At 34.3% G+C, this 22,353-nt stretch overlaps 1 protein-coding gene across 2 annotated transcripts in view; it reads left to right on the top strand.

Annotated features, from left to right (window-relative positions):
* UBN2 (ubinuclein 2) overlaps positions 1-22,353 on the top strand; it is a 67,363-nt gene that overhangs the window by 19,003 nt on the left and 26,007 nt on the right. For both annotated transcript variants that reach the window (XM_036230835.1, XM_016161900.2), the window contains exons 4-12: positions 2,945-3,082; positions 3,756-3,859; positions 5,363-5,864; positions 10,805-10,875; positions 16,612-16,741; positions 19,456-19,574; positions 20,098-20,211; positions 20,798-20,941; positions 21,706-21,756. In XM_036230835.1, coding sequence (XP_036086728.1) covers positions 2,945-3,082; positions 3,756-3,859; positions 5,363-5,864; positions 10,805-10,875; positions 16,612-16,741; positions 19,456-19,574; positions 20,098-20,211; positions 20,798-20,941; positions 21,706-21,756 — 1,373 coding nt within the window. The remainder of the gene's footprint in view (positions 1-2,944; positions 3,083-3,755; positions 3,860-5,362; positions 5,865-10,804; positions 10,876-16,611; positions 16,742-19,455; positions 19,575-20,097; positions 20,212-20,797; positions 20,942-21,705; positions 21,757-22,353) is intronic.

Here is a 22,353-nt window from a genome sequence, read left to right as displayed (position 1 = left end):
GCAGTTTTAGGTTGACAGCAAAATTGAGCAGTAGGTGCAGAGATATCCCATATACTCCTTGTCCCGACATGTGCACAGTTTCCCCATTATCAGCACCCCCACCAGAGTGGTACATTAGTTACAGTCACCGAATCTGCATTGACACTTCATCATCCAGAGTCCATAGTTTACTCTAGGGTTCTCTCCTAGTGTACATTCTGTGGGTTTTGACAAATGTATTATGACAGGCATGCATGCACCATTATAGTATCATACAGAATAGTTTCACTCCCCTAAAAAAGTCTCTGTTTTGCCTGTTCGTGTCTTTCTCCCTATCCCCTGGCAGCCACCAGTTCTTTTACTGTCAACGTAGTTTTGCCTTTTCCAGAATCATATAGTTGGAATCATACAGTATGGAGCCTTTCATAAATAGCATTTTAAATATCTTCTTTTGTATCATTCAGAATATTTGAATAATGTGTTTTCAAACACTTTTGCAACCCATACTTAGATTATATATCAATTTTAAAAGTGTAGACAACATTTTTAAAGAAAATGAAATAGAATAGAGTAGGACCTGTCATAGTAAACCACTCTAGATTATGTGATTTTCTATGCGTGTGTGAATGTGCGTGCGTACATATGCACTGGGTTATGATGTATGATTATTTTCCACTTGGTTGTGGTGAAGAAAATTTGAAAGCCACTGCTTTAATAAATGAGGATACATTTCATAGGTATAAGTTGCATAAAAGTGACGCAGTTATACGACAAGGCACATCACTGTTCTATAAGCAGAAATCAAACTAAAATTCAGGTTGTTTATTGATTTGTAAAATAATTTTGTATTGTTTTGAACAGATTGTTTGGTTCTTTTATCAGAAAATTCAGATATAAAACAGTTATGATCCAACCAAGTGATTCTCTGTTCTTCTCATTGATTATATTGCCAGTTGGCTTTACTGTTCATTTATTATTTGATAAAGAGTGGATATAATCTGGTTATAATTAATTTTCAGAATCATGTGCTACTTACTGGTATAAAGAACTGAAAATAAATGCTTTTGAAGCTTATTTGTAGTCTCATGCTTAAATGCTGCCAAATTTTAAAAAAGACTGAAAGTGTTTTTTATTATTAATAAATAATACCAGGCATGAGTTTTGTTTAGGTTGTCTCTTTTAAATTTCACAAGAACTTTGTGAAATATTTCTACAGTTTTACAACCCCAAAATATTGACAGTATATGCTTTGCTCTGGGTCACATAGCTAGTCATTGGTAAAAGACCTAAGTCCGGGCCTGCTGATGATCTCAAGTTCAACCCTGCATTTGCCTCTTAACACATTCTACTTAAAAGGATAAGTTAAATATTCATAAAGAGTTTGTTCTACCAAAGAGTGTTCTGAGGAAGCTCAACAGAATACTGCAAAAGATATGTTGAGAATGTCCGCGTTACCTGATGACCTGATGATTGAGGGTGTTTCCCACGTGAGAAGCTGCTTGACGAAGTGGGTGGGTGGGGAGCCGGCCAGGGACTCTGCCATAAACTAATAAAATTACTTGGCAAGGTTTTTGACCTCTCTGCATCTGGATTACACTTATAAAATAGGAATATGTTTGCCTTCTTTGACTCACAAGGGTATCAGGAAGACCAACTGAAATAATTTATGTGATGAAACATCGAAAATTATAAAGCAGTGTATAAGTATATGTAAGCAAAAGGTACAGGTGTATTTATCTTATCACAATTACACATTTTTCAAATAATTACTAAAAAGTTTTTCCACTTTTGATCCTTTACTCCTCTTATCACTCCTTTACTAGCAGATAGATAATACTAGACCCTTTCCGAAGGCCTTACCTGTAGATTTGTATTAATAGTCCATGAAGTGGAGCAACAAGGAGTTCATGCCTTTTCTTTTCTCACTTCATTTCTTTTTGATTCAATATGATTAAACCAGACGTTGTTTTCTTTTTCCATTCTCATGTAATTTAAAAGGATACAGGTTAAAATCGCAAGTTTTGTACGTAGCCTTAATATTCTTACAGCAACTGGTATGTCATATATATTTCTTGCCAATGGCAAAGAAATTTCTTTAAAAATCTGACTTTCTTAAAGACTAATTATATAATATGAAGGAACCCTTAAGTAGAGTTCTGGGGACCCCAGATAGCATGGATTTTGCTTCTATTAGATAAATAGTTCCTTTCTTCTCTTCCATTGTAAACACCTTCATTTGTTTAAGATTGACCTTCATTTAACGGTTGCGTTTTGTTCATCTTTGTCAGGTGAGATAATGATAAACTTTAAAATCCAGGCTTAGAGGACATCAGTTTTAAGGACTATTCTAGGTTGAACCTTCAGTCTGATTTAGGCCATTTGCGTCTCTTGTGTGAAGCAAAGTGCTTATTAGCTCATTGCCGGCCCCAGTGTATGGTCACTCAATTGGGCAGTTTTTTCTTCTTCCGTTTAAAACACATAGATGCTATTTCTCTCTTAGATGTTTAAAAAAAAATTTCCACATAAAAGCTTAGAGCTAAGAGCGAAAAAATGCCTTTGTTATTCTTTATAATCTTATGAATAAAATTATGTATTGGTATGGTAGGGATGAAATTTATTATTTGTCTGGATTTAGTCATCTATTTTTGTCTTAATTTTTTATCAGAATCAGTCATTGAGAACAGTAGCAGCAGTGATCCTTAAATTTTTCTCAGCAGACTGTATATTTAGAATTTGCTTCATTATTTTAGAAGTGCCTCTCTAATAGATACTCAATGATCACAGCTCCTTTTTATTCCAGATAGTAACTTCTAAATTTATTCCACAAGCATTCTCATTGCAGTCAGTTTTGCAGTTAGGATTTAAGGAAGATGGTGTCATGGTGATTGAATTTCTTTGACATATTTATAGAATTAAAGGTAATAAGCTATATCTGGAACCTTTTTTTTTTTTTTTTTTAATCTAGTATGATGAATTAGTTCCTGCTTCTCTAACAACAAAATATGGAGGCTTTTATATCAACACTGGCACTCTTCAGTTTCGCCAGGCTTCAGATACTGAAGAAGATGATATTACAGACAACCAAAAGCACAAACCACCCAAAGTGAGTTTATTTAACATTGCAACAGTAATGGGAACATTCAGTTAATCAGGATATACTTTTTGAATTTTACTTGTGCTTTTTACTGGAATATAAGGAAGATGCCAGCCATTGTTTAATGAGTCTATAGTTAGTTACATGCCTTAAAGTAAAATGTAGATATGGGGAAGTCGATATTTACATCATAACAAAATTCTATTTTCTATTAAAACTTCTCTCTATGTGATCTCATAATCTACTAGTTATGGGATATGGTTCAGTTTCTATGGTGTGTTAAGATTTCATATAGAAATAACTGCTAATAGCCATTATCTTTCCTAAGATGTTATTTGTACAGCAAATTCTATGGAATATATATATTATATATATTATATTTGATATACGGAGAGAGTGTCTTTAAGCAAAGTAATTTTTAAATGTGGTCCAAAGACATATTTATACCAGAATCATCAAAATGTTTGTTTAAAAAAATGCAGATTATATAAGGCCTTACCCCAGATAACTGAATCTAGACCAGGTGTGGGAGTTCTCCTGGATTCCAAGAGTCTGCATTTTTTAACAAGCAAGTCTAATACAGTCTGATATTTGAGAAACACTGCCCTGGATACTGGCTTGCTAACATCAGAGAAAAGAATTGCTACTTAGATAAGCAATGCATTATTTTATCATTTTGCAGATTCCCAAAATAAAAGAAGATGATATTGAGATGAAGAAGCGGAAGCGGAAAGAGGAAGGGGAAAAAGAGAAGAAGCCGAGGAAAAAAGTACCCAAACAACTGGGGTATGCGAAATTAAACATAAGAGAGCTAGGATCGTAGCATGACTAGCTCTCCTTTTAGAAAGATATATTTTGCATTAAATAATTCAGCTTAGCTGGGTCTAATTTAATACAGTTTTATAAATATCAATGACATACTAACATATCTTAGTAATATTGTATTTATTAGTAAGTAGGCTTTGTCATCTGAGAGACTCACAGTATATTAGATCAGATATACAAATTGATTCATTAGGTATTTTCCTTGTTAAAACTTTTACCAATAAGAACCAGTTTGAAAAGATGGTTATAAATATTGAACAAATCATTTTAATCTTTTTGTGCTAAAACTAAGTTTAGATATCTAGGCAATGAGAATTGGCAATAGTCTATGTGTAAACAATTTATGGTGGTTTTAATCGAAAGTCATTTTATTTAGCCATCCTTAATACTTGTGACTTTAGCTAATGACATTACCTCTAAAAACCAAGTAGAATTTCTCAGAAACCTTAAGTAATAAGAATAAAATGTTCGTGCCATGTAGTCATAGATTACCAATTGCCCTTGCCACTCTAAGGCTTTTTCTTTTTTTTAAATTAAGTTACAGAAATTTGAGAGGCCAGATATTCTTCCCTTCCTTAGCAGCATAAATGCATCTGAAATTTTGGCTATCAATATATTTATTACTAACGTTTTTTTAAAATGTTCATTATTTATAAGTAACCTTCTTTGGGAAGAGAAACTATAGGCAATGCCTTTTATTGAATTTATCGTCTCATTTATAACTTATTTAGCAATTATTTATTAAGTACCCATACTAGGCACAATAATTGAAACATTGGACTGCCTTCAGGGTACTCATAATCTTTTAGGTTCTCTAGTGCGCATGGAAGCATATAAGCCATAGAATTTAGGAAAGATTTCATATCTCTAATCGCCACCATGACTGTTCCTAGAATAGAAAGTGAAAAATGATCGGAAGGTAGTAGCAGGTCGAATAGGGTCTAGATAGATGACACGGTAATGGATGAAGCCTCACAGACTGACAAGAGGATTTTGTATTTCTTTGGCAGTTTGCAGCACAAGCCACTTGAGTTACAAGTTTGAAGGTGTACTATGTGGGCTTTTCTGGCTCTAAGACAGCTCTGTTTTCAACAAAAGTACATTTCTTTACTTAGTCAATTCTTTAGGGGACAACTTTATAGATGTGCTAAAGAATGTGAACATACCAAAAAGAGTAGGAAGTTAAGCCTAGTATACTTTAATAAACCTGAGCTACATTCAGTTTTGTTACACTGTTAACTTTATTCCTTTCATTTCTTCACTTGAATGCCCATTTACCTATCTACCTTTCTTAAGTGACAATCCAGATGATGATGAAGATGCTAGTGTAAAAATATAATTTAACAAGAAGTCAGCTCTCCCACCTGTCAAATGATTATTTTGATAATCTGTGTCTACTTATTTACTTGGGACTTTAATCTTTAAAATCATACATAGTCTGACTGATTTTTTTTTTCTTTACAGAGTTATGGCTCTAAATTCACACAAGTCTGAAAAAAAGAAGAAACGTTATAAAGATCCTCTTTCTCTAGCTGCCATGTTACGAAAATTTGAGAAAGAGAAGGATGCGTTAGATAAAGAGTCTAACCCTAAAGTCCCCATCAAAGTCCCAGTGAACTTAATGACCACCTCTCTGAATAAACCCCCATCTGCTGCTGCAGCATTGGGAAATAAGGTCTCAGACTTAAATCTGAACAATACTGATCCGGACCTCCCCATTTTTGTTAGCACAAATGAACATGAACTGTTGCAGGAAGCTGAAAGTGCCCTCAAGATAATAGATGATATCGACTTTGACAGATTACTGGATGCTGCTTCTGATGGTAGCCCCCTCTCTGAGTCAGGGGGAGAGAACGGAAACACCACCCAGCCAACCTATGCCTCTCAGGTTATGCCCAAGGTGGTACCTACACTCCCAGAGGGTCTACCTGTCCTTCTTGAAAAACGTATTGAAGACCTCCGTGTAGTAAGTGGATTAATTCTCTTGTTTTTTATTTGCTACACAATTATAACAAATTTTTTTAAAGACAAAACTAATAACCCACAATTCCAACACCCGTATTATCAACAAACTTAATTTTTCAGTCCTTAGCTATATGCATAGGCCTTTGTTTGTTTAGTATATTTACTTAAGCATCATTTGTATACAATATTAGCTTCAGGTGTGCAGTATAATCATTCGACATTTATATACCTTAATAAGATGTGATCACCACACTAAGTCTAGTAATCATCTGTCACTATGCAGTTATCACGGTATTATTGACTGTATTCCCCTTCATCTTTTTTACCCGTCCCCCCACTTCCCTCCCTCCTGACAACCATCAGTTCAATCTGTATTTCTATAAGTCTCTTTGTTTTGTTTGTTCATTTGTTTTGTTTTGTTTTTTAGATTCCACGTATAAGTGAAATCATACGATATTTGTCTTTGTCTTGCTTCACTTAGCATAATAACCTTTATGTCCACCCCTTTTGTTGTAAATGACAAGATTTCATTCTTTTTTATTGCTTAATAATATTCCGTGTGTGTGTGCGTGTGCATGCATGTGTGTATCACATCTTCTTTGCCCATTCATCTGTTGATGGACATCTAGGTTGCTTCCATATCTTGCCTATTGCAAATAATGCTTCAATGAATATAGAGGTGCATATGTCTTTTTAGTGTTTTGAATTTCTTCAGATAAATACCCAAAAGTAGAATCACTGTGTGATATGGTAGTTCTGTTTTCAGTTTTTTGAGGAATCTCCATACTGTTTTCCATAGTACCTGCACCAATTTGCAATCCCACCAACGGTGCACAAAGGTTCCCTTTCCTCCATATCCTCGCCATCACTTATTCGTTTACTTTTTAATAATAGCCATTCTAACAGGCGCGAGGTGGTATCACTGTGGTTTTGATTTGCATTTCTCTGATGATTAGTGATGCTGAACATCTTTTCACATGTCTGTTGGTTATCCATATGTTTTTTTTGGAGAAATGTCTATATCCTATGCACATTTTTTGATCAGTTTGTTTATTTTTTATGTTACTGAGTTGTATGAGTTTCTTATGTCTTTTAGATATTAACCTAAATATATCATTTGCGAATATAGCCTTCCAGTCCCATTTGTTTATTTTTTCTTTTGTTTCCCTTCCTTGAGCAGACATACCAAAAAAGACACTACTAAGACATGTCAAAGAGTTTACTGCCTGTGTTTTCTTCTAGTAATAGTGATTTTTACACTTCACTGTTATGTTGCTAGCTGTGAGTTTTGTCATGTATAGCCTTTATTATGTGCAATAAGTTCCCTCTGTACCTACTTTTTTGAGAGTTTTCATCCTAAATGGATGTTGAATTTTGTCGAATGCTTTTTCTGCATCTGTTGAGATGATCATGTGATTTTTATTTTTTGTTTTGTTGATGTAGTGTGGTGTATTGTGTTAAATGATTTGCAGATATTGAACCTTCCTTCCATCCCTAGGACAAATCCCACTTAATATAATCTTTTTAATGTGCTGTTGAATTTGGTTTGCTGATATTTTATTGAGAATTTTTGAATCTGTGTTCATCAGAGGTATTGGCCTATAATTTTCCTTTTTTGTTGCGTCTTTGGTTTTGGTATTAGTGTTATGGAGAATTTAAGAATGAGTTCAGAAACAGTCCTTCCTCTTCAATGTTTTGGAATAGTTTGAGAAGGATAGGTATTAATTTTTCTTAAGTGTTTGGTAGGATTCACCTGTGAAGCTGTCTGCTCCAGGTCTTTTGTTTGTTGGGATTTTTTTTTTTACTTTTCTTTTTTTTTTTAATTTCAATTTTGTTGCTAGTAGTCAGTCTGTTCAGATTTGCCATTTCTTCCTGATTCAGTCTTGAAAGTTTGTGTGTTTGTAGAAATTTATTTATGTCTTTTATGTTGTCCAGTTTGTTGGCCTATAATTATTCATAGTGTTCTTTAATGATCCTTTGTATTTCTGTGATGTCAGTTGTAGTTGTAACCTTTCCTTTTTCATTTCTAATTTTATTTCTTGGGCCCTTTTTTTTCCTTAATGAATCTCACTAAGTGCTTGCCGATTTTGTTCATCCTTTCAAAGAAATGGCTCTTGATTTTAGTAATCTTTTCTGTATTTTCTTTTTTCTACTTTGGGTTTTGTTCTTTCTAGTTCCTTTAGTTATAACTTTAATAAAATTAAGTTTTTATTTTAGGCATTTCTTGTTTTTTGAGGTAGGCCTGTATATCTATAAACTTCTGTCTTAGAACTGCGTTTGCTGCATCCCATGAATTTGGGGAGTTGTATTTTCATTTTCATTTGTCTCAGGGTATTTCTAGATTTCCTCTTTAATCCATTGGTTATTTAGTAGCATGTTTAGTCTCCACATGTTTATGTTTTTTCCAGTTTTCTTATAGTTGATTTTTGGTTTCATACCATTGTGGTTAGAAAAATACTTGATATAATTTCAGCCTACTTGAATTCGTTGAGACTGGTTTCGTGGTCTAATATATGATCGGTCTTGGAGAATGTCCTATGTGCACTTGAAAAAATTGTGTACATTGCAGTTTTTGGATTAAAAGTTCTATAAATATCTTAATTTGATCTTATCTAATGTCATTAAGTTCATTTCCTTATTAATTTTCTGGCTGGATGATCATCCAATGATGTTAGAAGGATATTAAAGTCCCCTATTATTATTCTATTGCTGTTAATTTCTTCGTTTAGGTTCATTAAGATGTTTTGTATATTGAAGTGTTCCTATATTCGGTACACAAATACTTACAATTATTGTATCTTTTTAGATTGATCCTTTTATCTTTATGTAATTTCTTCCTTTGTCTTTTTTTACAGTCTGTGTTTCAAAGTCTATTTTGTATGATATAAGTATTGCTATCCTAGCTTCCTTTTTGTTTCTATGTGCATGCAACATCTTTTTCCATTCCTCCACTTTCAGTCTGTGTGTGTCTTTCGATGTGGAGTCTCTCATAGGCAGCATATCAATGGGTCATGATTTTTACGTCATTCAGCCACTTAGTCTTTTGATTGGATCTTTTAGTCCGTTTAGTCATTTAAAGTAATTATCGACAAGTATATTGCTGTTTGGTTAATTGTTTTTGGTTGTTTTTTTAGTTCTCTGTTCCTTCTCTTGATCTCTTTCCTTTTGGTTTGCTTGTTTTCTTTAGTATTTTGTTTGGGTTCTTTTCACTTTTTGTGAAGTTTTTGTAATTTTTTTTTATTTGTGGTTACTACAGGGTTCACATATATCCATCCATCTCTATAGCAGTCTGTTTTAAGCTATTAAACACATTCTAAAAGCACTGCATTTATACTACCCCCTTGCACAGTTTGTGTTTTGACAGCATATTTTATATTTTTTTGTTTTGCATATCTTGATTATTTGTTATAATTATAGTTAATTTTGCTACTTTTGTTTTTTAACCTTCACATTAGGTTTATAAGTCGCTGGTTCATTGTACTAATTCTATATATTTGCCTTTACCTGTGAGATTTTTTCCCTCTATTTTATTTCTCGTTATAGCCTTTTTTTTTTCTACGTAAAAAAGACCCTTTGACATTTCTTACAAAGCTGCTTTACTGGTGGTTAACTCCCTTCATTTGTGCTTGTCTGGGAATCTGTTTCCTTCTCCTTCAGTTCTGAATGATAACCTCACTGGGTATAATATTCTAGGTTGTGATTTTATTTCTTTCAGGAAGTTATCAGTAAGAGGATTCATTTTACTTACTGATATCTATGAATTTTCCTTTTTTTTTTTTTTTTAAATATGAAAGGTCCCCCCGCCCCTTAGTAGATGAGAATTCATCCTTGTCTAAAATGCTCGTGTCTGATAAAGAGTTTCTTCTTGGTGTTCTTTTCTTACTATGTAACATTCTTCCATTATTCAACCTCTTGACTTTTTTAATTCCCTTTCTTGAAGTTTAGTTTTCATTCTAGCTTTCTTCTATATTTCCTCTATATTTCTGCCCCCTACACATAGCCAGTCTTTATCCTTTCTTAGAAGTGCTGAAGCTTATCTCAGAAATTTTCCTCATCAGTTTACAGCATGTCAGATAACTTGGTAGATTGACAGAGTCACATGTGGCTGGCTCAGGCCTATTGATGTTTGACATCTGGTGATTTCCCAGTAAAATTTGCTTATGAGAGAATGTCTTGGTTTGTAAATTCTTTGTTTCTTTCTGGTCAGCTGGTTAAGGTGACAAATATGATGAAAATATTATCCTTAAGCTCATCGAATGAATTTTTATTTATCTGTTGATAATAACCTTGGTGGCTCATTTATTCATCGTTAGTATGTACTTAGATAGAACCCAGCTGGCTGCAGTAAGCCAAGTGTCTTTGTACAGAGTGGCCATGTTTGCACAGTTGAAGTCGGAAAGCTTCTGGTCTGAGCCCTGGATCCATCATTTACTAGCAGTGTGAGTTTAGGGCATATTCTGTAACCTCTGTAAGATTTAGGTTCCTTGTTTATAAAATGGGGGCTATAATACCAATATCATCAGCTGTTTTGTGTATTAAAAATGGTAATGAGTATAAAATATAACATCAGATACATTGTAGACAATAATGTCTGTAGAACCTTAGACATCTGCTTTCTGTTATCTTGACAGTCACAGCAAAAATTAATAAATCTGTGGATAGTCAAAATATATAAGAAACCCAAAGCACTAAAAAGTTGTTATGTATAATTTTGTGAATTTAGGAAGATTGAGAAAACTTAAATACAGACATAATGGGGAAAAAAAGTATGTATGCTAAATTTGTCTCAGTACTCTTTAATTGACTACTTATACCAGGTACTATGAGGATAAAAAGTGAAGTAAATCATAACCCCACCCTCAAGGAGATTATTCTTTGGTAAATAGGGAAACAAATAATGAGTTTATTGAGAGTTATATTGCCAATCTTATGTTTCTCTAGGCTGCCAAACTTTTTGATGAAGAAGGAAGGAAAAAATTCTTTACACAAGATATGAATAACATTCTTCTGGAGTAAGTAATTTTCTTCTTTGATTTAAAAAAAAATCTTAAAAATTATTTAAACCTTAATTTATTTAAAAATAAGAATTTATTTAAAAATATCGCTGGTCTTCGAGATAACAATACTGAGTGGTTGACTAGTCTCATGCATTGGCTCTTCCCATTTAGCTTCACAGCATGTGTGATTAACATTTGTTCCTCGGCAAAATTATGCTTCTGTGTGATGATCAAAACTTCCAGTGTTACAATTGCAAGTGAGCACTGTATAGGTTGAATAGTATTCTAGATTTAAATGTATTTTTTGTTAACTTATATGAACATACCCTTCGGGACAGTTTTGAGTGTTTATATTAAATTCGATAGAATTTTCTGTTTTTCTTTTCAGATTTGGGAAATATAATTCCATTGATGTCTAATGAAGTTAATTATAATACATACAAACATTTATAGCCAAGTGGAAAGTATGTTTAATGAAGAAATCGTGATTATGGGGTAGGATGGAGTCCAGTGTGGAGAAGACAAAAGTTAGATTGGGAAGGAGCGGGTCAGGGCTGATATAGACTGTTTAAATTAGTGATAATTTTCACTCTTAGTTTAGTTTGATAGTAATGAAGCTTCAGATTCTAAGATTGTGGTCTAATAAGATGTACTTATAAACCTATTGACTTATAAATTTTAACTTAAAAAAATTATGTATATAATTGGCTGCAAGCAGAACTGGGCAAAAAAGAAGTGATCCTGGGGAAAATAGCAAATTTTACTCCTCTCTGATAAAAATAATGTATTGGTGGTTTAGTTGCATCGTATAGAAACAGGAAGGCAGTGTTTCTAATATTATTTTTGCCTTTAAAATATATAATGGAGATGTTTTCTCATGAGATAAGAGAATGGATTGGATTGTTGGTTCTGATAACTATTTTAATTAATTGCAATCTCTCATTATCCTGGAGTACTTAAAATATGTTTTTGGTCCCCATAGACCAAAACCTAGTATACTACTAGTGTGGTGTATCTCTTTTAACCAGGTGTTTTTAGATTCCTTCTGTCGTCTAAAAGCAAGGTGAAAGCTTCCTGTCTGCACCAGCTCCTTTTACCTATCTCCTCTAAAACCCAGATCCAGTGAACAGGGCGACCATAACTCATCAGCGCTGCCCCCGATTCCATCATCAGGGATCCGATTAGCTCTTCTTTTTCTTTATATTTGAAAGCCTTACGTTTACTAGATCAGGTCTGTTTCCTGAGACTGAGACAATTTTTTATTTTTATTTTATTCTTCTGTGAGTGGGAATGACTATTTTTTCCCTGGGAAAATCAAAAGACCTTCCTTGAGACATAACATCCCAAATAAACTATCAGCATTCTATTAACAGGCTTCTCTGTTAATTCATCCCATGTGTCTCTTAAAACAAATCCTCTAGCTTTTTGGAGCCCATCTACATTTTTTTTCACAGAGAGTGTGCCTCCAGTTCTGCAAGCCTTATTGTGCAGTTGAACTTTTTTCCTTTTCATCATTTGCTAATGCCCTTGACCTCTTTTTTCCACTTTCTTAAACAAACCTCTCTTATTCCCTGGACAGAGTTGATCTTCAAAGGGCATATGGTACGTGGTTATTTTGGGTAGTTATTCCTATGAAGTTATCCAAGTGTCCTGGATCTGCCTCACCATTGCTGCCTTGTGCTGGGGAGGAAAAAAGATGAGTTGTTGGAATAGGAAACACTTTTACTTTTTGCCTAATTGAATTCAACCTAGATCAACACTTGCACAATATGCTGGCTTGATCTTCTCCCCTATTTCTTCTTTTACCTCAGGGAGACATTGCTAATAAAATCTTTGACATTCTTTGCCTCTGATTTCAATTCAGCCTAATGGTTCTGTTCAACAAATGCTGTAGGCAGTTATTGCCACTCCTGTTGGACACTTGTAATGAGACCTGTCTGTAGTCTCATTGTTAGATGCTCCTTTAAGGAGCTCATGAGTGAGTAGTGACTTTTGAATTTCAGTATGAATGGACTTATCAATAAGTCAGTCTGTGTCTATCTCTTTCAAATAAAGGAAGGTTAACAAAGTGAAAGGGTTGATCCTATGCCACAGCTTTTTCTTACTCTTTTGAGGGGTTAGAAAAATCCCGAACAACTCTCAACCGCATGTCTACGTTTCCACACCAAGTCTTTAGGGAACCCTAACCAGCCTATCTGAATAAAGTAGTTGTTCAGGGACAGGAGGGACAAGCACATGTCTTGTCTATAATCAGTTAAAACGTCAATAGGCTTTTGAATTCTTGCTGTAATATAACAGCTCCCTAAGACTTTCTTAAATGAGTATTTTTTGACGGTTGTGTTACTTAGACAATATTGGTAGGATACCTGGAATATGTGAGGAAAAATCCAGGAAATTCAGTAGATTCCAGAATTCATTTGGAGTTAGAGCTTTTCTTTACTAGTGTTTTAAACTGATTGAATAAGAAAAATATTTTGTTTTTAAAAAAAAGGGAGTCGATGAGCTATGAAGCTATGTCATATATCACCTATAGGAAAATGGCTGTATTTCTAGAATACTGTGTAAAAATACCATAGTAGTTATCACTGAATATTCCCAAGCAGGAGAATCTTTTTTACAAAGGTAGCCATTGCTTCAGCTTTGGATTCACATGTAGCATTTCTTTGAAGCTTCTGCACAGGCAAATGAGAGCCTTGCATAGACAGGGGTATAAATGTGTGTTTCCAACATATTTACTCAACAGAACCCATGTTTGTTCTCTAGTGCATTAACAGCAGATGGTCCCAGTATATTTTCATTTATTTAGACCCTTTAGTGATCTCATGCTCATAATTATCAGAGGTTTGAGTCCCATTGATACTAACTTTCATGCATGGAAATCTGCTCTCGAAGAGATTTCACTTAAGAAGGAAAAGGAGCCTGATGGAAAGAAGGAGGCAGGTTTAAAGAATGTTTACCACTTCAGGAGAACCTTTATTTCTCTGTGAAATAAATAAGAAAATATCTGAAATTCAAACTTTCATTGCCATGTGTTTATAGTTGTCCCCAGATACTTCTTAGATCTTAGAAGATTGGAATTCGTTAAAAAAAAATTAAAGTAGATGTTTGAGGGACTTGTGCTTAAAATAGCCATGCACTGCTTAACAATGGGGATGCATTCTGAGAAATATGTTAAATAATTTCGTCATTGTGCACACAGCATGGAGTGTACTGACATAGACCTAGACGGTGTGGTGTAGCCTACTGCACACTTAGAATACATGGTACAGCCTATTGCTCATAGGCTGTAAATCTGTACTGCATGTTACTGTACTAAATACTGTAGGCAGTTGTAACACAATGGTATTTTTGTATCTAAACAAAAGTATAGTAAAATTATGGTATAAAACAGGGGTCCCTAACTCCCAGGCTGTGAACCAGTACCTGTCAGTGGCCTGTTAGGAATTGGGCTGCAAAGCAGGTCGAGAGCGGCAGGTGAGCAAGCAAAGCTTCATCTGTATTTGCAGCCGCTCCCCAGCGCTAGCATCACCACCTCACCTCCACCTCAGATCATCAGGCATTAGATTCTCAGAGGAGCACCAGTCCCTGATACCAAAAATGTTGAGGACCACAGGAAAACATAATAAATGGTACTCTTATATGAGACACTTAACCGTCCATGGAACTTACAGGACTGGAAGTTGCCCTGGGTGAGTCAGTGAGTGAGTGTGAGTGAATGTGAAGGTCTAGGACATTACTGTACATTACTGTAGACTTTATGAACACTGTACACTTAGACTACACTAAATTTGTAAAACAACATGAAATTAAATGAAACACGAGAAAATTAATGCAATCAAGAGACGGAGTAAACACAAGACATGGGGCTGCTGCTGGTTTAACACAGCATACTGTTTAATAGCAAACTTTTTTATATAGGTGGAGAGAGTACACTCTAAAATAGCAATAAAAAGTATGGTATAGTAAATACATAAACCAGTAAGCCATTTATTTTTATTGTCAAGCATTATGTACTATACATAATTCTGTGTGCTTCACTTTTGCATGACTGGCAGCACATTAGGTTTGTTTACACTAGCATCACCACAAACCTGCGAGTAACATGATGGACTATGGCATTATGATGGCTATAACATCTCTAGGTGACGGAAACTTTCAGCTCCATTATAATCTTAGGAGACCATCATCATATATGTGGTCTGTTGTTGACTGAAACATCATTATGTGGCACATGATTGTGTACTACTCTCAGATAGCAATTTTCGTATATTTGTGATAGACCAATGCAGTCAGTAACCTCGAGGATTAATACGTTTCTATACTTTTTACCTAATATTATTGGCTTAGGAGCAAGGAGTCAGCTCTTCTATTACTGAGTTACCTCCCTCTTTGGAAACCACTGATTTGTATAAGTAGGTCATTGAGTTAACCTTTCCTTACTTGAAATCTCTTACTACGTGGTGTTTCTATTTTCTTTTCAGCCTCAACTAACCTTTAATAGTGGGGCAAGCCTAAAAGCCTCCTACCTGGAGTCTAGACTTGTGATAAAAATCTAACCACATACTGTTACCTAACCAAATGTTTATACCCAGAACTTGTGACCATGGTAATTGTTTTCCAGATGAACCTCCACATTTGACCCCTGGTTCTTACAGATCTTAAATGTCTCCCCACCCCATCCTTTTTTTAAAAAATTGTGTTTGGCTTCTCTGCTGAATTCCATTGCCAATTCCAAGGAACATAGGTTTCCACATTTTGTTGTTTCTGAAATCGCACTGTGTCTTAGGATTGACGGATACATTTGCTATAGCAGGGTTTCTTTCCTTCCCCAAAAGCTGTTAAATGAGTCTTTGAATGCATCTTATGTTTGCGAAAAGTATTTATTCTATCTGCACCTTCCCCTATGATAGAATGTAAAGAGTTGGACATAGTTTGTTGCCAAGAGCCCCAGTTTGGTCTTGGCCTTCAACTTAACATGTGTTTTCATCTCTCTACAGTAGCAGCTGTCAGATGTAATGTCTTCCATCTTGGAAGAAACCTCAATTACTTATTCATCGGCTTGTCCTACTGAGCATATGCAGTCTGCTACAAACTCTTCCTTTATTTTTATTTTTTAACTTTTAAATAACTATTAGGCGAAAAATCCATTTGACACTTTGTTTTCTGCCTAAAGAACTAACTTTCAAGTGAAAACAGGAAAGGAACTAAAAAAGTGGAATACATCCAAGAAAGTATTAAATGTCTAGTTCGTAATGCAGGCACGATAAGAGAAACAAAGATGAATAAAACAGATTGTATGCGTAGTAGCCAGAAGAGTTTTACCTCTTGAATATGAAATTTTTTCAAACACCTCTAAAGAAAATATACTCTTAAGAACTCACCAAAACTATGTGACTCACTAGTACTGTAACTGCAGGGGATTTATAGGGAGGGGTATATGATGTCTCTTTGAGAAAATGAGCTTTCGGTTAATAATGGATTTCCTGTGCTTTGCACAAAAATGTAAGCTTTGCCCCTGTCGTGAAAAAGTATTTGGCAACTTATTTGTGGTTATATAAATTTTACTCTTAAACAAGCAAGACTCATTGAAATTTTCTATAGCATTACTATTTATTGATTTTTTTTGCCCTGAAAAGTGCTATCTAGGAAATCATAGAAATGTAAAATGAGAAAAGAATCACTACCTTTGCCTCCTTGCTCATATGTGCTGCCTAAAAGAAATTCTGTTTATTTGTTGTTGCTTTTGGTCAGCATTGAGTTACAGCTACAAGAACTAGGCCCTGTCATTCGTAGTGGTGTCTATGCCCATCTTGAAGCTTTTGTGCCATGCAACAAAGAAACACTGGTAAAACGTCTAAAGAAGTTACATCTCAATGTCCAGGTAAGAGGAGAAACAATATCTACGCTGGGGGTTTTATAACCTATCAAGAGGCCAGTTTTTGTTTCGAATTTTTGCATGTCATTTGCTTTATCGTTATGTGGTATGTATATTAAAAGCATATTGGATCCCTGAAAAAAATTACTTTTCAATAATTGATAGGTTTAGGTGAGAAATAATGTTTTCTAAGGCATAGATTCTTGGGCTAATAAATTAACCTCAGTTCCACAGCTGACACAACTTTGCCTTCAACAAATAATCTGACATTTATAACTCAATTTTCTTATTCCTGAAATGATTCTGTAAAGACATTATGAAGACCAGTGGTAAGAATCACGGGTTGCACGTAAATTTAAAGATTATTTAGTGTAATAAAATCCATGTTTTGTTAGATTCTTCTCGACTTCAGGTTAACTAAGCTTCCAAGTTAAATACTTTCATTGGTCAGAAACATTTCATTACGATACCAAAAAGTTCTTTTATACATTGAGCCAAATTCAAGTGCTTTCCACCCTATTGGTCCTAATTCTGCCTTCGAGTCCATTCACGAATCTATTCATTTCTCCACTTGATGGCCTTTATATATTTAAAAGCATTTATTATGTCCCCTTCTTCACTTCCCATAAAATGGTTTTTAGTACCTTCATTGTCTTGATTACTTGCCCCTTAATGAGTTGTTTGCCTATATATTTTAAAAATACTAATTATTTACAAGTAATAGAAAAAACTTGAATGAAGTTTAAGACCAGAAACAAGGACTTTTTTTTCTAGGAATAAAGGTATTTCGTGGAATTAAGGGCAAGAATGTAGCCAAGAAAGATGGGAGCTGTTCATTTGGGTCAACTCTCTCTCTGCCTCTTTCCCCACATCTCATTTTTATCCTTTTATGCGTATCTGCAGATAAGATTACTTCATTCCCAAGGTTTTATATTACAGAAAAGCCACACAGAGAGACTGACTCAGCTCTGTCTTCCCAGTCCAAATTCTTCTTGGGACAAAAAAATCCGATTATACCATCTTGGGTCAACCTAAACTTTTCTGGCCAAGGGGTACGAGTCACACAGCGCAACATGGCTATGCAAGGTCCATTGGGTGCAAACGGGGGAATAAGCGTGGTGTCCTGGATGACTGTGCTAGATGTGATCTGACAAACATAGGTTTCTTTATTATAGTTACTATACTTCTGTTAACAAAATACTTTTCAACTGGAAAACTATAGTTCTTTCTCAATTCAAAGCAGGTTAACGAACAAGTGAAATTTATCTGAGGTCAGGTTTTGTGCATGTGCCTGGCTGGCTTCTTCAGACATTGACAGTTGGAGGTGACTGCTATAAGTTCAAATGATACAAGTGAATACTAATAAAAAAAGAACTGGAAGTAGGAAAATGACATCCCTGTTGGCTACCTTTGCTTTTTATTTCTATGGTTTTAGCTCGTATGTTTGTAAACAAATATTCTTTGGCTTTGCATGTTTTTGAGCTTTTTTTAATAGAGTCGTACTGTTTCTTTCTGCAGCTTGCTTTTTTACACTTAGCATTATTTATGTACCTCACATTTTTCTGTGTCTTGACATGTGGCGGAACTCCATTTTTACTGCTATGTGAACAGTGTTCGATTGTATGAATATAGCCCAATTAATTTATTTTACCATTGATGGATATTCGGGTTGTTCCCAGGCAGATAATCTCAGCTACATAATTCTTAAAAGGTGATCATCCAGGAACTATGATACTGGCTTTTCACGTTTTTTAAATTAGGATTTTATAGCAGACAGTGTCATATGGCAGTAATATTTATTAATTGGTATGAATTAAATAGGTAAAATGCTTATTAGTAACATTTATATTTTTATTATAACATAAATGTTATAAATAAAATGTTTTGATTTGTAAAATATTCCTGCCATAACATGGTCATTGTATTCCTGAAAATCCTCCCCATACCAGAAATCACGTTAAAAATAGTTATGTCAGTGAAGAAAAGCAGTCTCATAATATTTCTGCGCTTATGACAGTAATAAAAGTATGTTTTAAATAGTTACATATATATTTTGTTACCCACAAGATGAAAATAATAAATTAGTTGATTAAACTAGTCAGATACAAATTTACTTGCTTTTCTTTTTGCCCTGAACCCACATGAATAAGAGTCTTCCAGTTTTGTCTTTCACTTTGGCCTTGGCCTTGCATTTTTGCTAGCAACATAAGTCATAATTACTAACGTCACAATTACTAACAATAAAGGGGAGAACAGGATGCCAGCATCCTGTTGTCAGTCATCCAGACCAAATCGTGCATTGTGGCATTCCAAAGCAGTATCTCTTCTCATGGTACCGGCTCCTCGTCATGCTGGGGTTAACCAGTAGCAGTCTGTACACTATAGATTTTGTTCTTTATTTAATCATTTGTATTATAGTTAAAGTGTCCATATAATTTGTTGGCCAGACATGGGATTTTTAAGAATGTAGAGGAGCTCTATTAATACTTAACGTTGAGGCAAAATTTAAAAACTGGACTTTCCTTGGCTACCTAGTCGTCCTAATTTTATATCAGTATGCATTATGAAAACTCAGTGTTGTAGAAGAAATGTTTGCATTTAAATATGTTAATATTTCAAATATCTAATCAATGTCTAAAACATAAATTTTATATTTTGAGGATCTGCGTGCAAAATAAGTTTTGTAAATATGTTTGAAAAAACCTTGTTTTTTTCCTCAGGATGATCGTTTAAGAGAACCTCTGCAAAAACTGAAACTGGCTGTTAGCAATGTCATGCCTGAACAGCTGTTTAAATACCAAGAGGACTGCCAGGCTCGTAGTCAAGCGAAGTGTGCCAAGTATGTACCTCTTCTATTTGGACTGGCTTTTGCATTTGAGAAATACTTGTGGATTTCTTCTTGGTGATCAAGTCCATTTAAGGCTAATCCGTAATGCCTAAAGTATGTACCACTGAAATGGTATAATTGAATATTTTCTAAATGACACATCACTTTCCCACTCAGTTGCTTTGATGCAAAAGGCAAAAGATCTGTTGATTTAGTGTATGGTGTAATCAAAGGAAGAGTTGACACTTGGTCAGATATTTTACTTGTTGACCAACCTCACTGCCTGAGGTTGGACACAAATATATTCTGAACTAAAAGATAAGTGTTCATGTCTTTATATTATAGTTTGAAGACCTATTTACCAGTCTCTTTATAACGTTCTCGAAATTCAAAGTGACATGTGGAAAGATAGATTTCCTGTTTACTTTGTTTTTTGGGTTAACATCCAATTAAGCAATTCAACAAGTCTCTAAGGAGCATATTATAGGCGATGTTGAATTAGACCTTGGCTTCATAAAACGTTTTTCTTTTTTAGGTTACAAACAGATGAAGAACGAGAAAAAAATGGATCTGAGGAAGATGATGATGAAAAACCAGGGAAACGTGTCATAGGACCAAGAAAGAAATTCCACTGGGATGACACCATTAGGTAAGATTTAACTAGAGCCTTCGTTTTCAACTAAATAGATAATGTAGAAGTAAGGTTTCTCATAAAAATAATCTACAGTAAATCGAAGACTAGATTAGAAGCAGCCAAAGACTAGTATTTAGGAAAAATTAATTCAAGAGAAGATTGATTTGATCCTAATATGTTTAAAGTGTTACCAGTTTTATTTTCATATAATGCTTTTTATTAGCTAATCTTTTAATTATTGAGTAAGTCATATACTAATTTCAGAAGGTGAAGGACTCAGAATTGTTGTGTAATCAGTCATCTTTCTTAACAATAATTCCGTACCCCAAATAAGGATTTAGTTGTGCGGCTACGCTTTTCCATCTTTGGTGCCTTGATTAAAGATTTCAAAAAATTGTTCAATTCGGGGATCTGGCTGTAGTTCACTTACTGATGTATGTTAGAAATTAACTATCTTTATGTCATCTTCTGAATTCTTTGGGTAATACTTTTTACTAATGCTGTCAGATTTATGTGCTTTTTAAAAAATCTGTTTTGAGCTTAATTTTCTATGATTTTACAGTCAGATTTATTTATAGATATACATATTTAATCTCTTTAGAACTTTGTTATGTAACCTCGTTGAGATCAAATTGGGATGCTACGAGTTAGAGCCAAATAAAAGCCAGTCTGCTGAGGATTATCTTAAATCCTTTATGGAGACAGAAGTGAAACCATTGTGGCCTAAGGGCTGGATGCAGGCAAGGTAAGCAATACGAAGTCCTAGAGTGTACTTTCTTATTGTTGCTGTTTATACACAACATTAAACTCAAATACAAACCTAAATTAAAATGCCAAACATTAAAAAAAAAGATGTAGATATACACACACACATATATGGCATTCGTTTTGCTAAGAACCTAAAGAGTTTAACGTTCTATATCATCATCTCAGATGATCTCTGCTTTGGAAACTTCAGGCACTTAAAATACTAAACAGTCACATGGATATAGAGATAGAGAAATATAATAAAGGTTTTTTTTTTTTTTTTAACTCTTTTCTGCCCTCATTTGTGGTAGAGAAAAAGGGAGGGGGAAAAGATGATTATGAACTTTGGTTGGGGAATTTCATATGAGAGTTATGAAGATAAGGAACTGAATACAAGATTTAGAGGGTAGTAAAAGAGATGTAGCCTTAGATTCTATTGAAACAGTTCTATTGAAAACTCTGAGTATCCCAATTTAAAGTTTAAAGATTTAAGTAAAGAATGTTAAAATGAATAGACTTGGCCATCTCAACCAGTCATTTTAAAGTGTTGCATCTAAAATCAACAGAAAACACCTGTTGATCTGTTAAAGATTTAAATAGAAGTGATATAATAACTCCCTATGAAATAAATTATTGAATTTACTGTACCATTATACATTTTACTTGGTAATTAAGCAGATATTTAGCCTGTCGAAAATCAGATAATTGAAATGATGTTATTTATCTGCCATAAAAAAATTTGTGTCCTTTTAATTTTTCTAGAATGCTTTTTAAGGAAAGCCGAAGTGTACATAATCATCTTACTTCTGCTCCGTGAGTAAATGCAGACTCCAGATTTCTTCATTTATTTTTATTCACGTTATGTGCTTTAGTAAACAAAAGTATCATTAATTAAATGCTAGGTGAAATCAGATTTAAACATACATTTAAACAATTTCCAAGTTACCATCGCCTTTTTAAAAAATTATTATTTTTACCATTAACTGTGTAGACCTCAGAACACACTTTTCTGTTACACAGTTCTCAGGCTAGTCTCCAAAAACTTGCATCCATTACTGTAACACGTGTTGTAAGGAGCCATGTACATGGGAAGGGCTGTGGTGGTTCCCTTTGTCCTGGGCCTTCTGTCCTTTAGTTCTTTTGTATCCTCTTTCTTCCACTCTCAATGACCATCTGCATGGGTAACTTACAGCTTTGTACTTTCCAAGACAGTTTCGTATACATACCTATACTAACTTGCCTTGTAGAGTGTTTCATTCCACAAAATAACCTACTCTTCATGTCCTTTCTTCTGTTCAAAACTGGCTATTTCCTCAATGATGCGATTACTAAGGCAGTAGTAAAAAGGCAAGTTTTTTCTGTGGTCACATTTTTGGGTGCATACTTGTTAACTCGACAAGATTTTTATTT

The sequence above is a fragment of the Rousettus aegyptiacus genome, unplaced genomic scaffold, assembly GCF_014176215.1.
Source record: "Rousettus aegyptiacus isolate mRouAeg1 unplaced genomic scaffold, mRouAeg1.p scaffold_m13_p_13, whole genome shotgun sequence".
NCBI lineage: Eukaryota > Metazoa > Chordata > Mammalia > Chiroptera > Pteropodidae > Rousettus > Rousettus aegyptiacus.
This window is presented reverse-complemented; position numbering and strand designations above follow the sequence as displayed.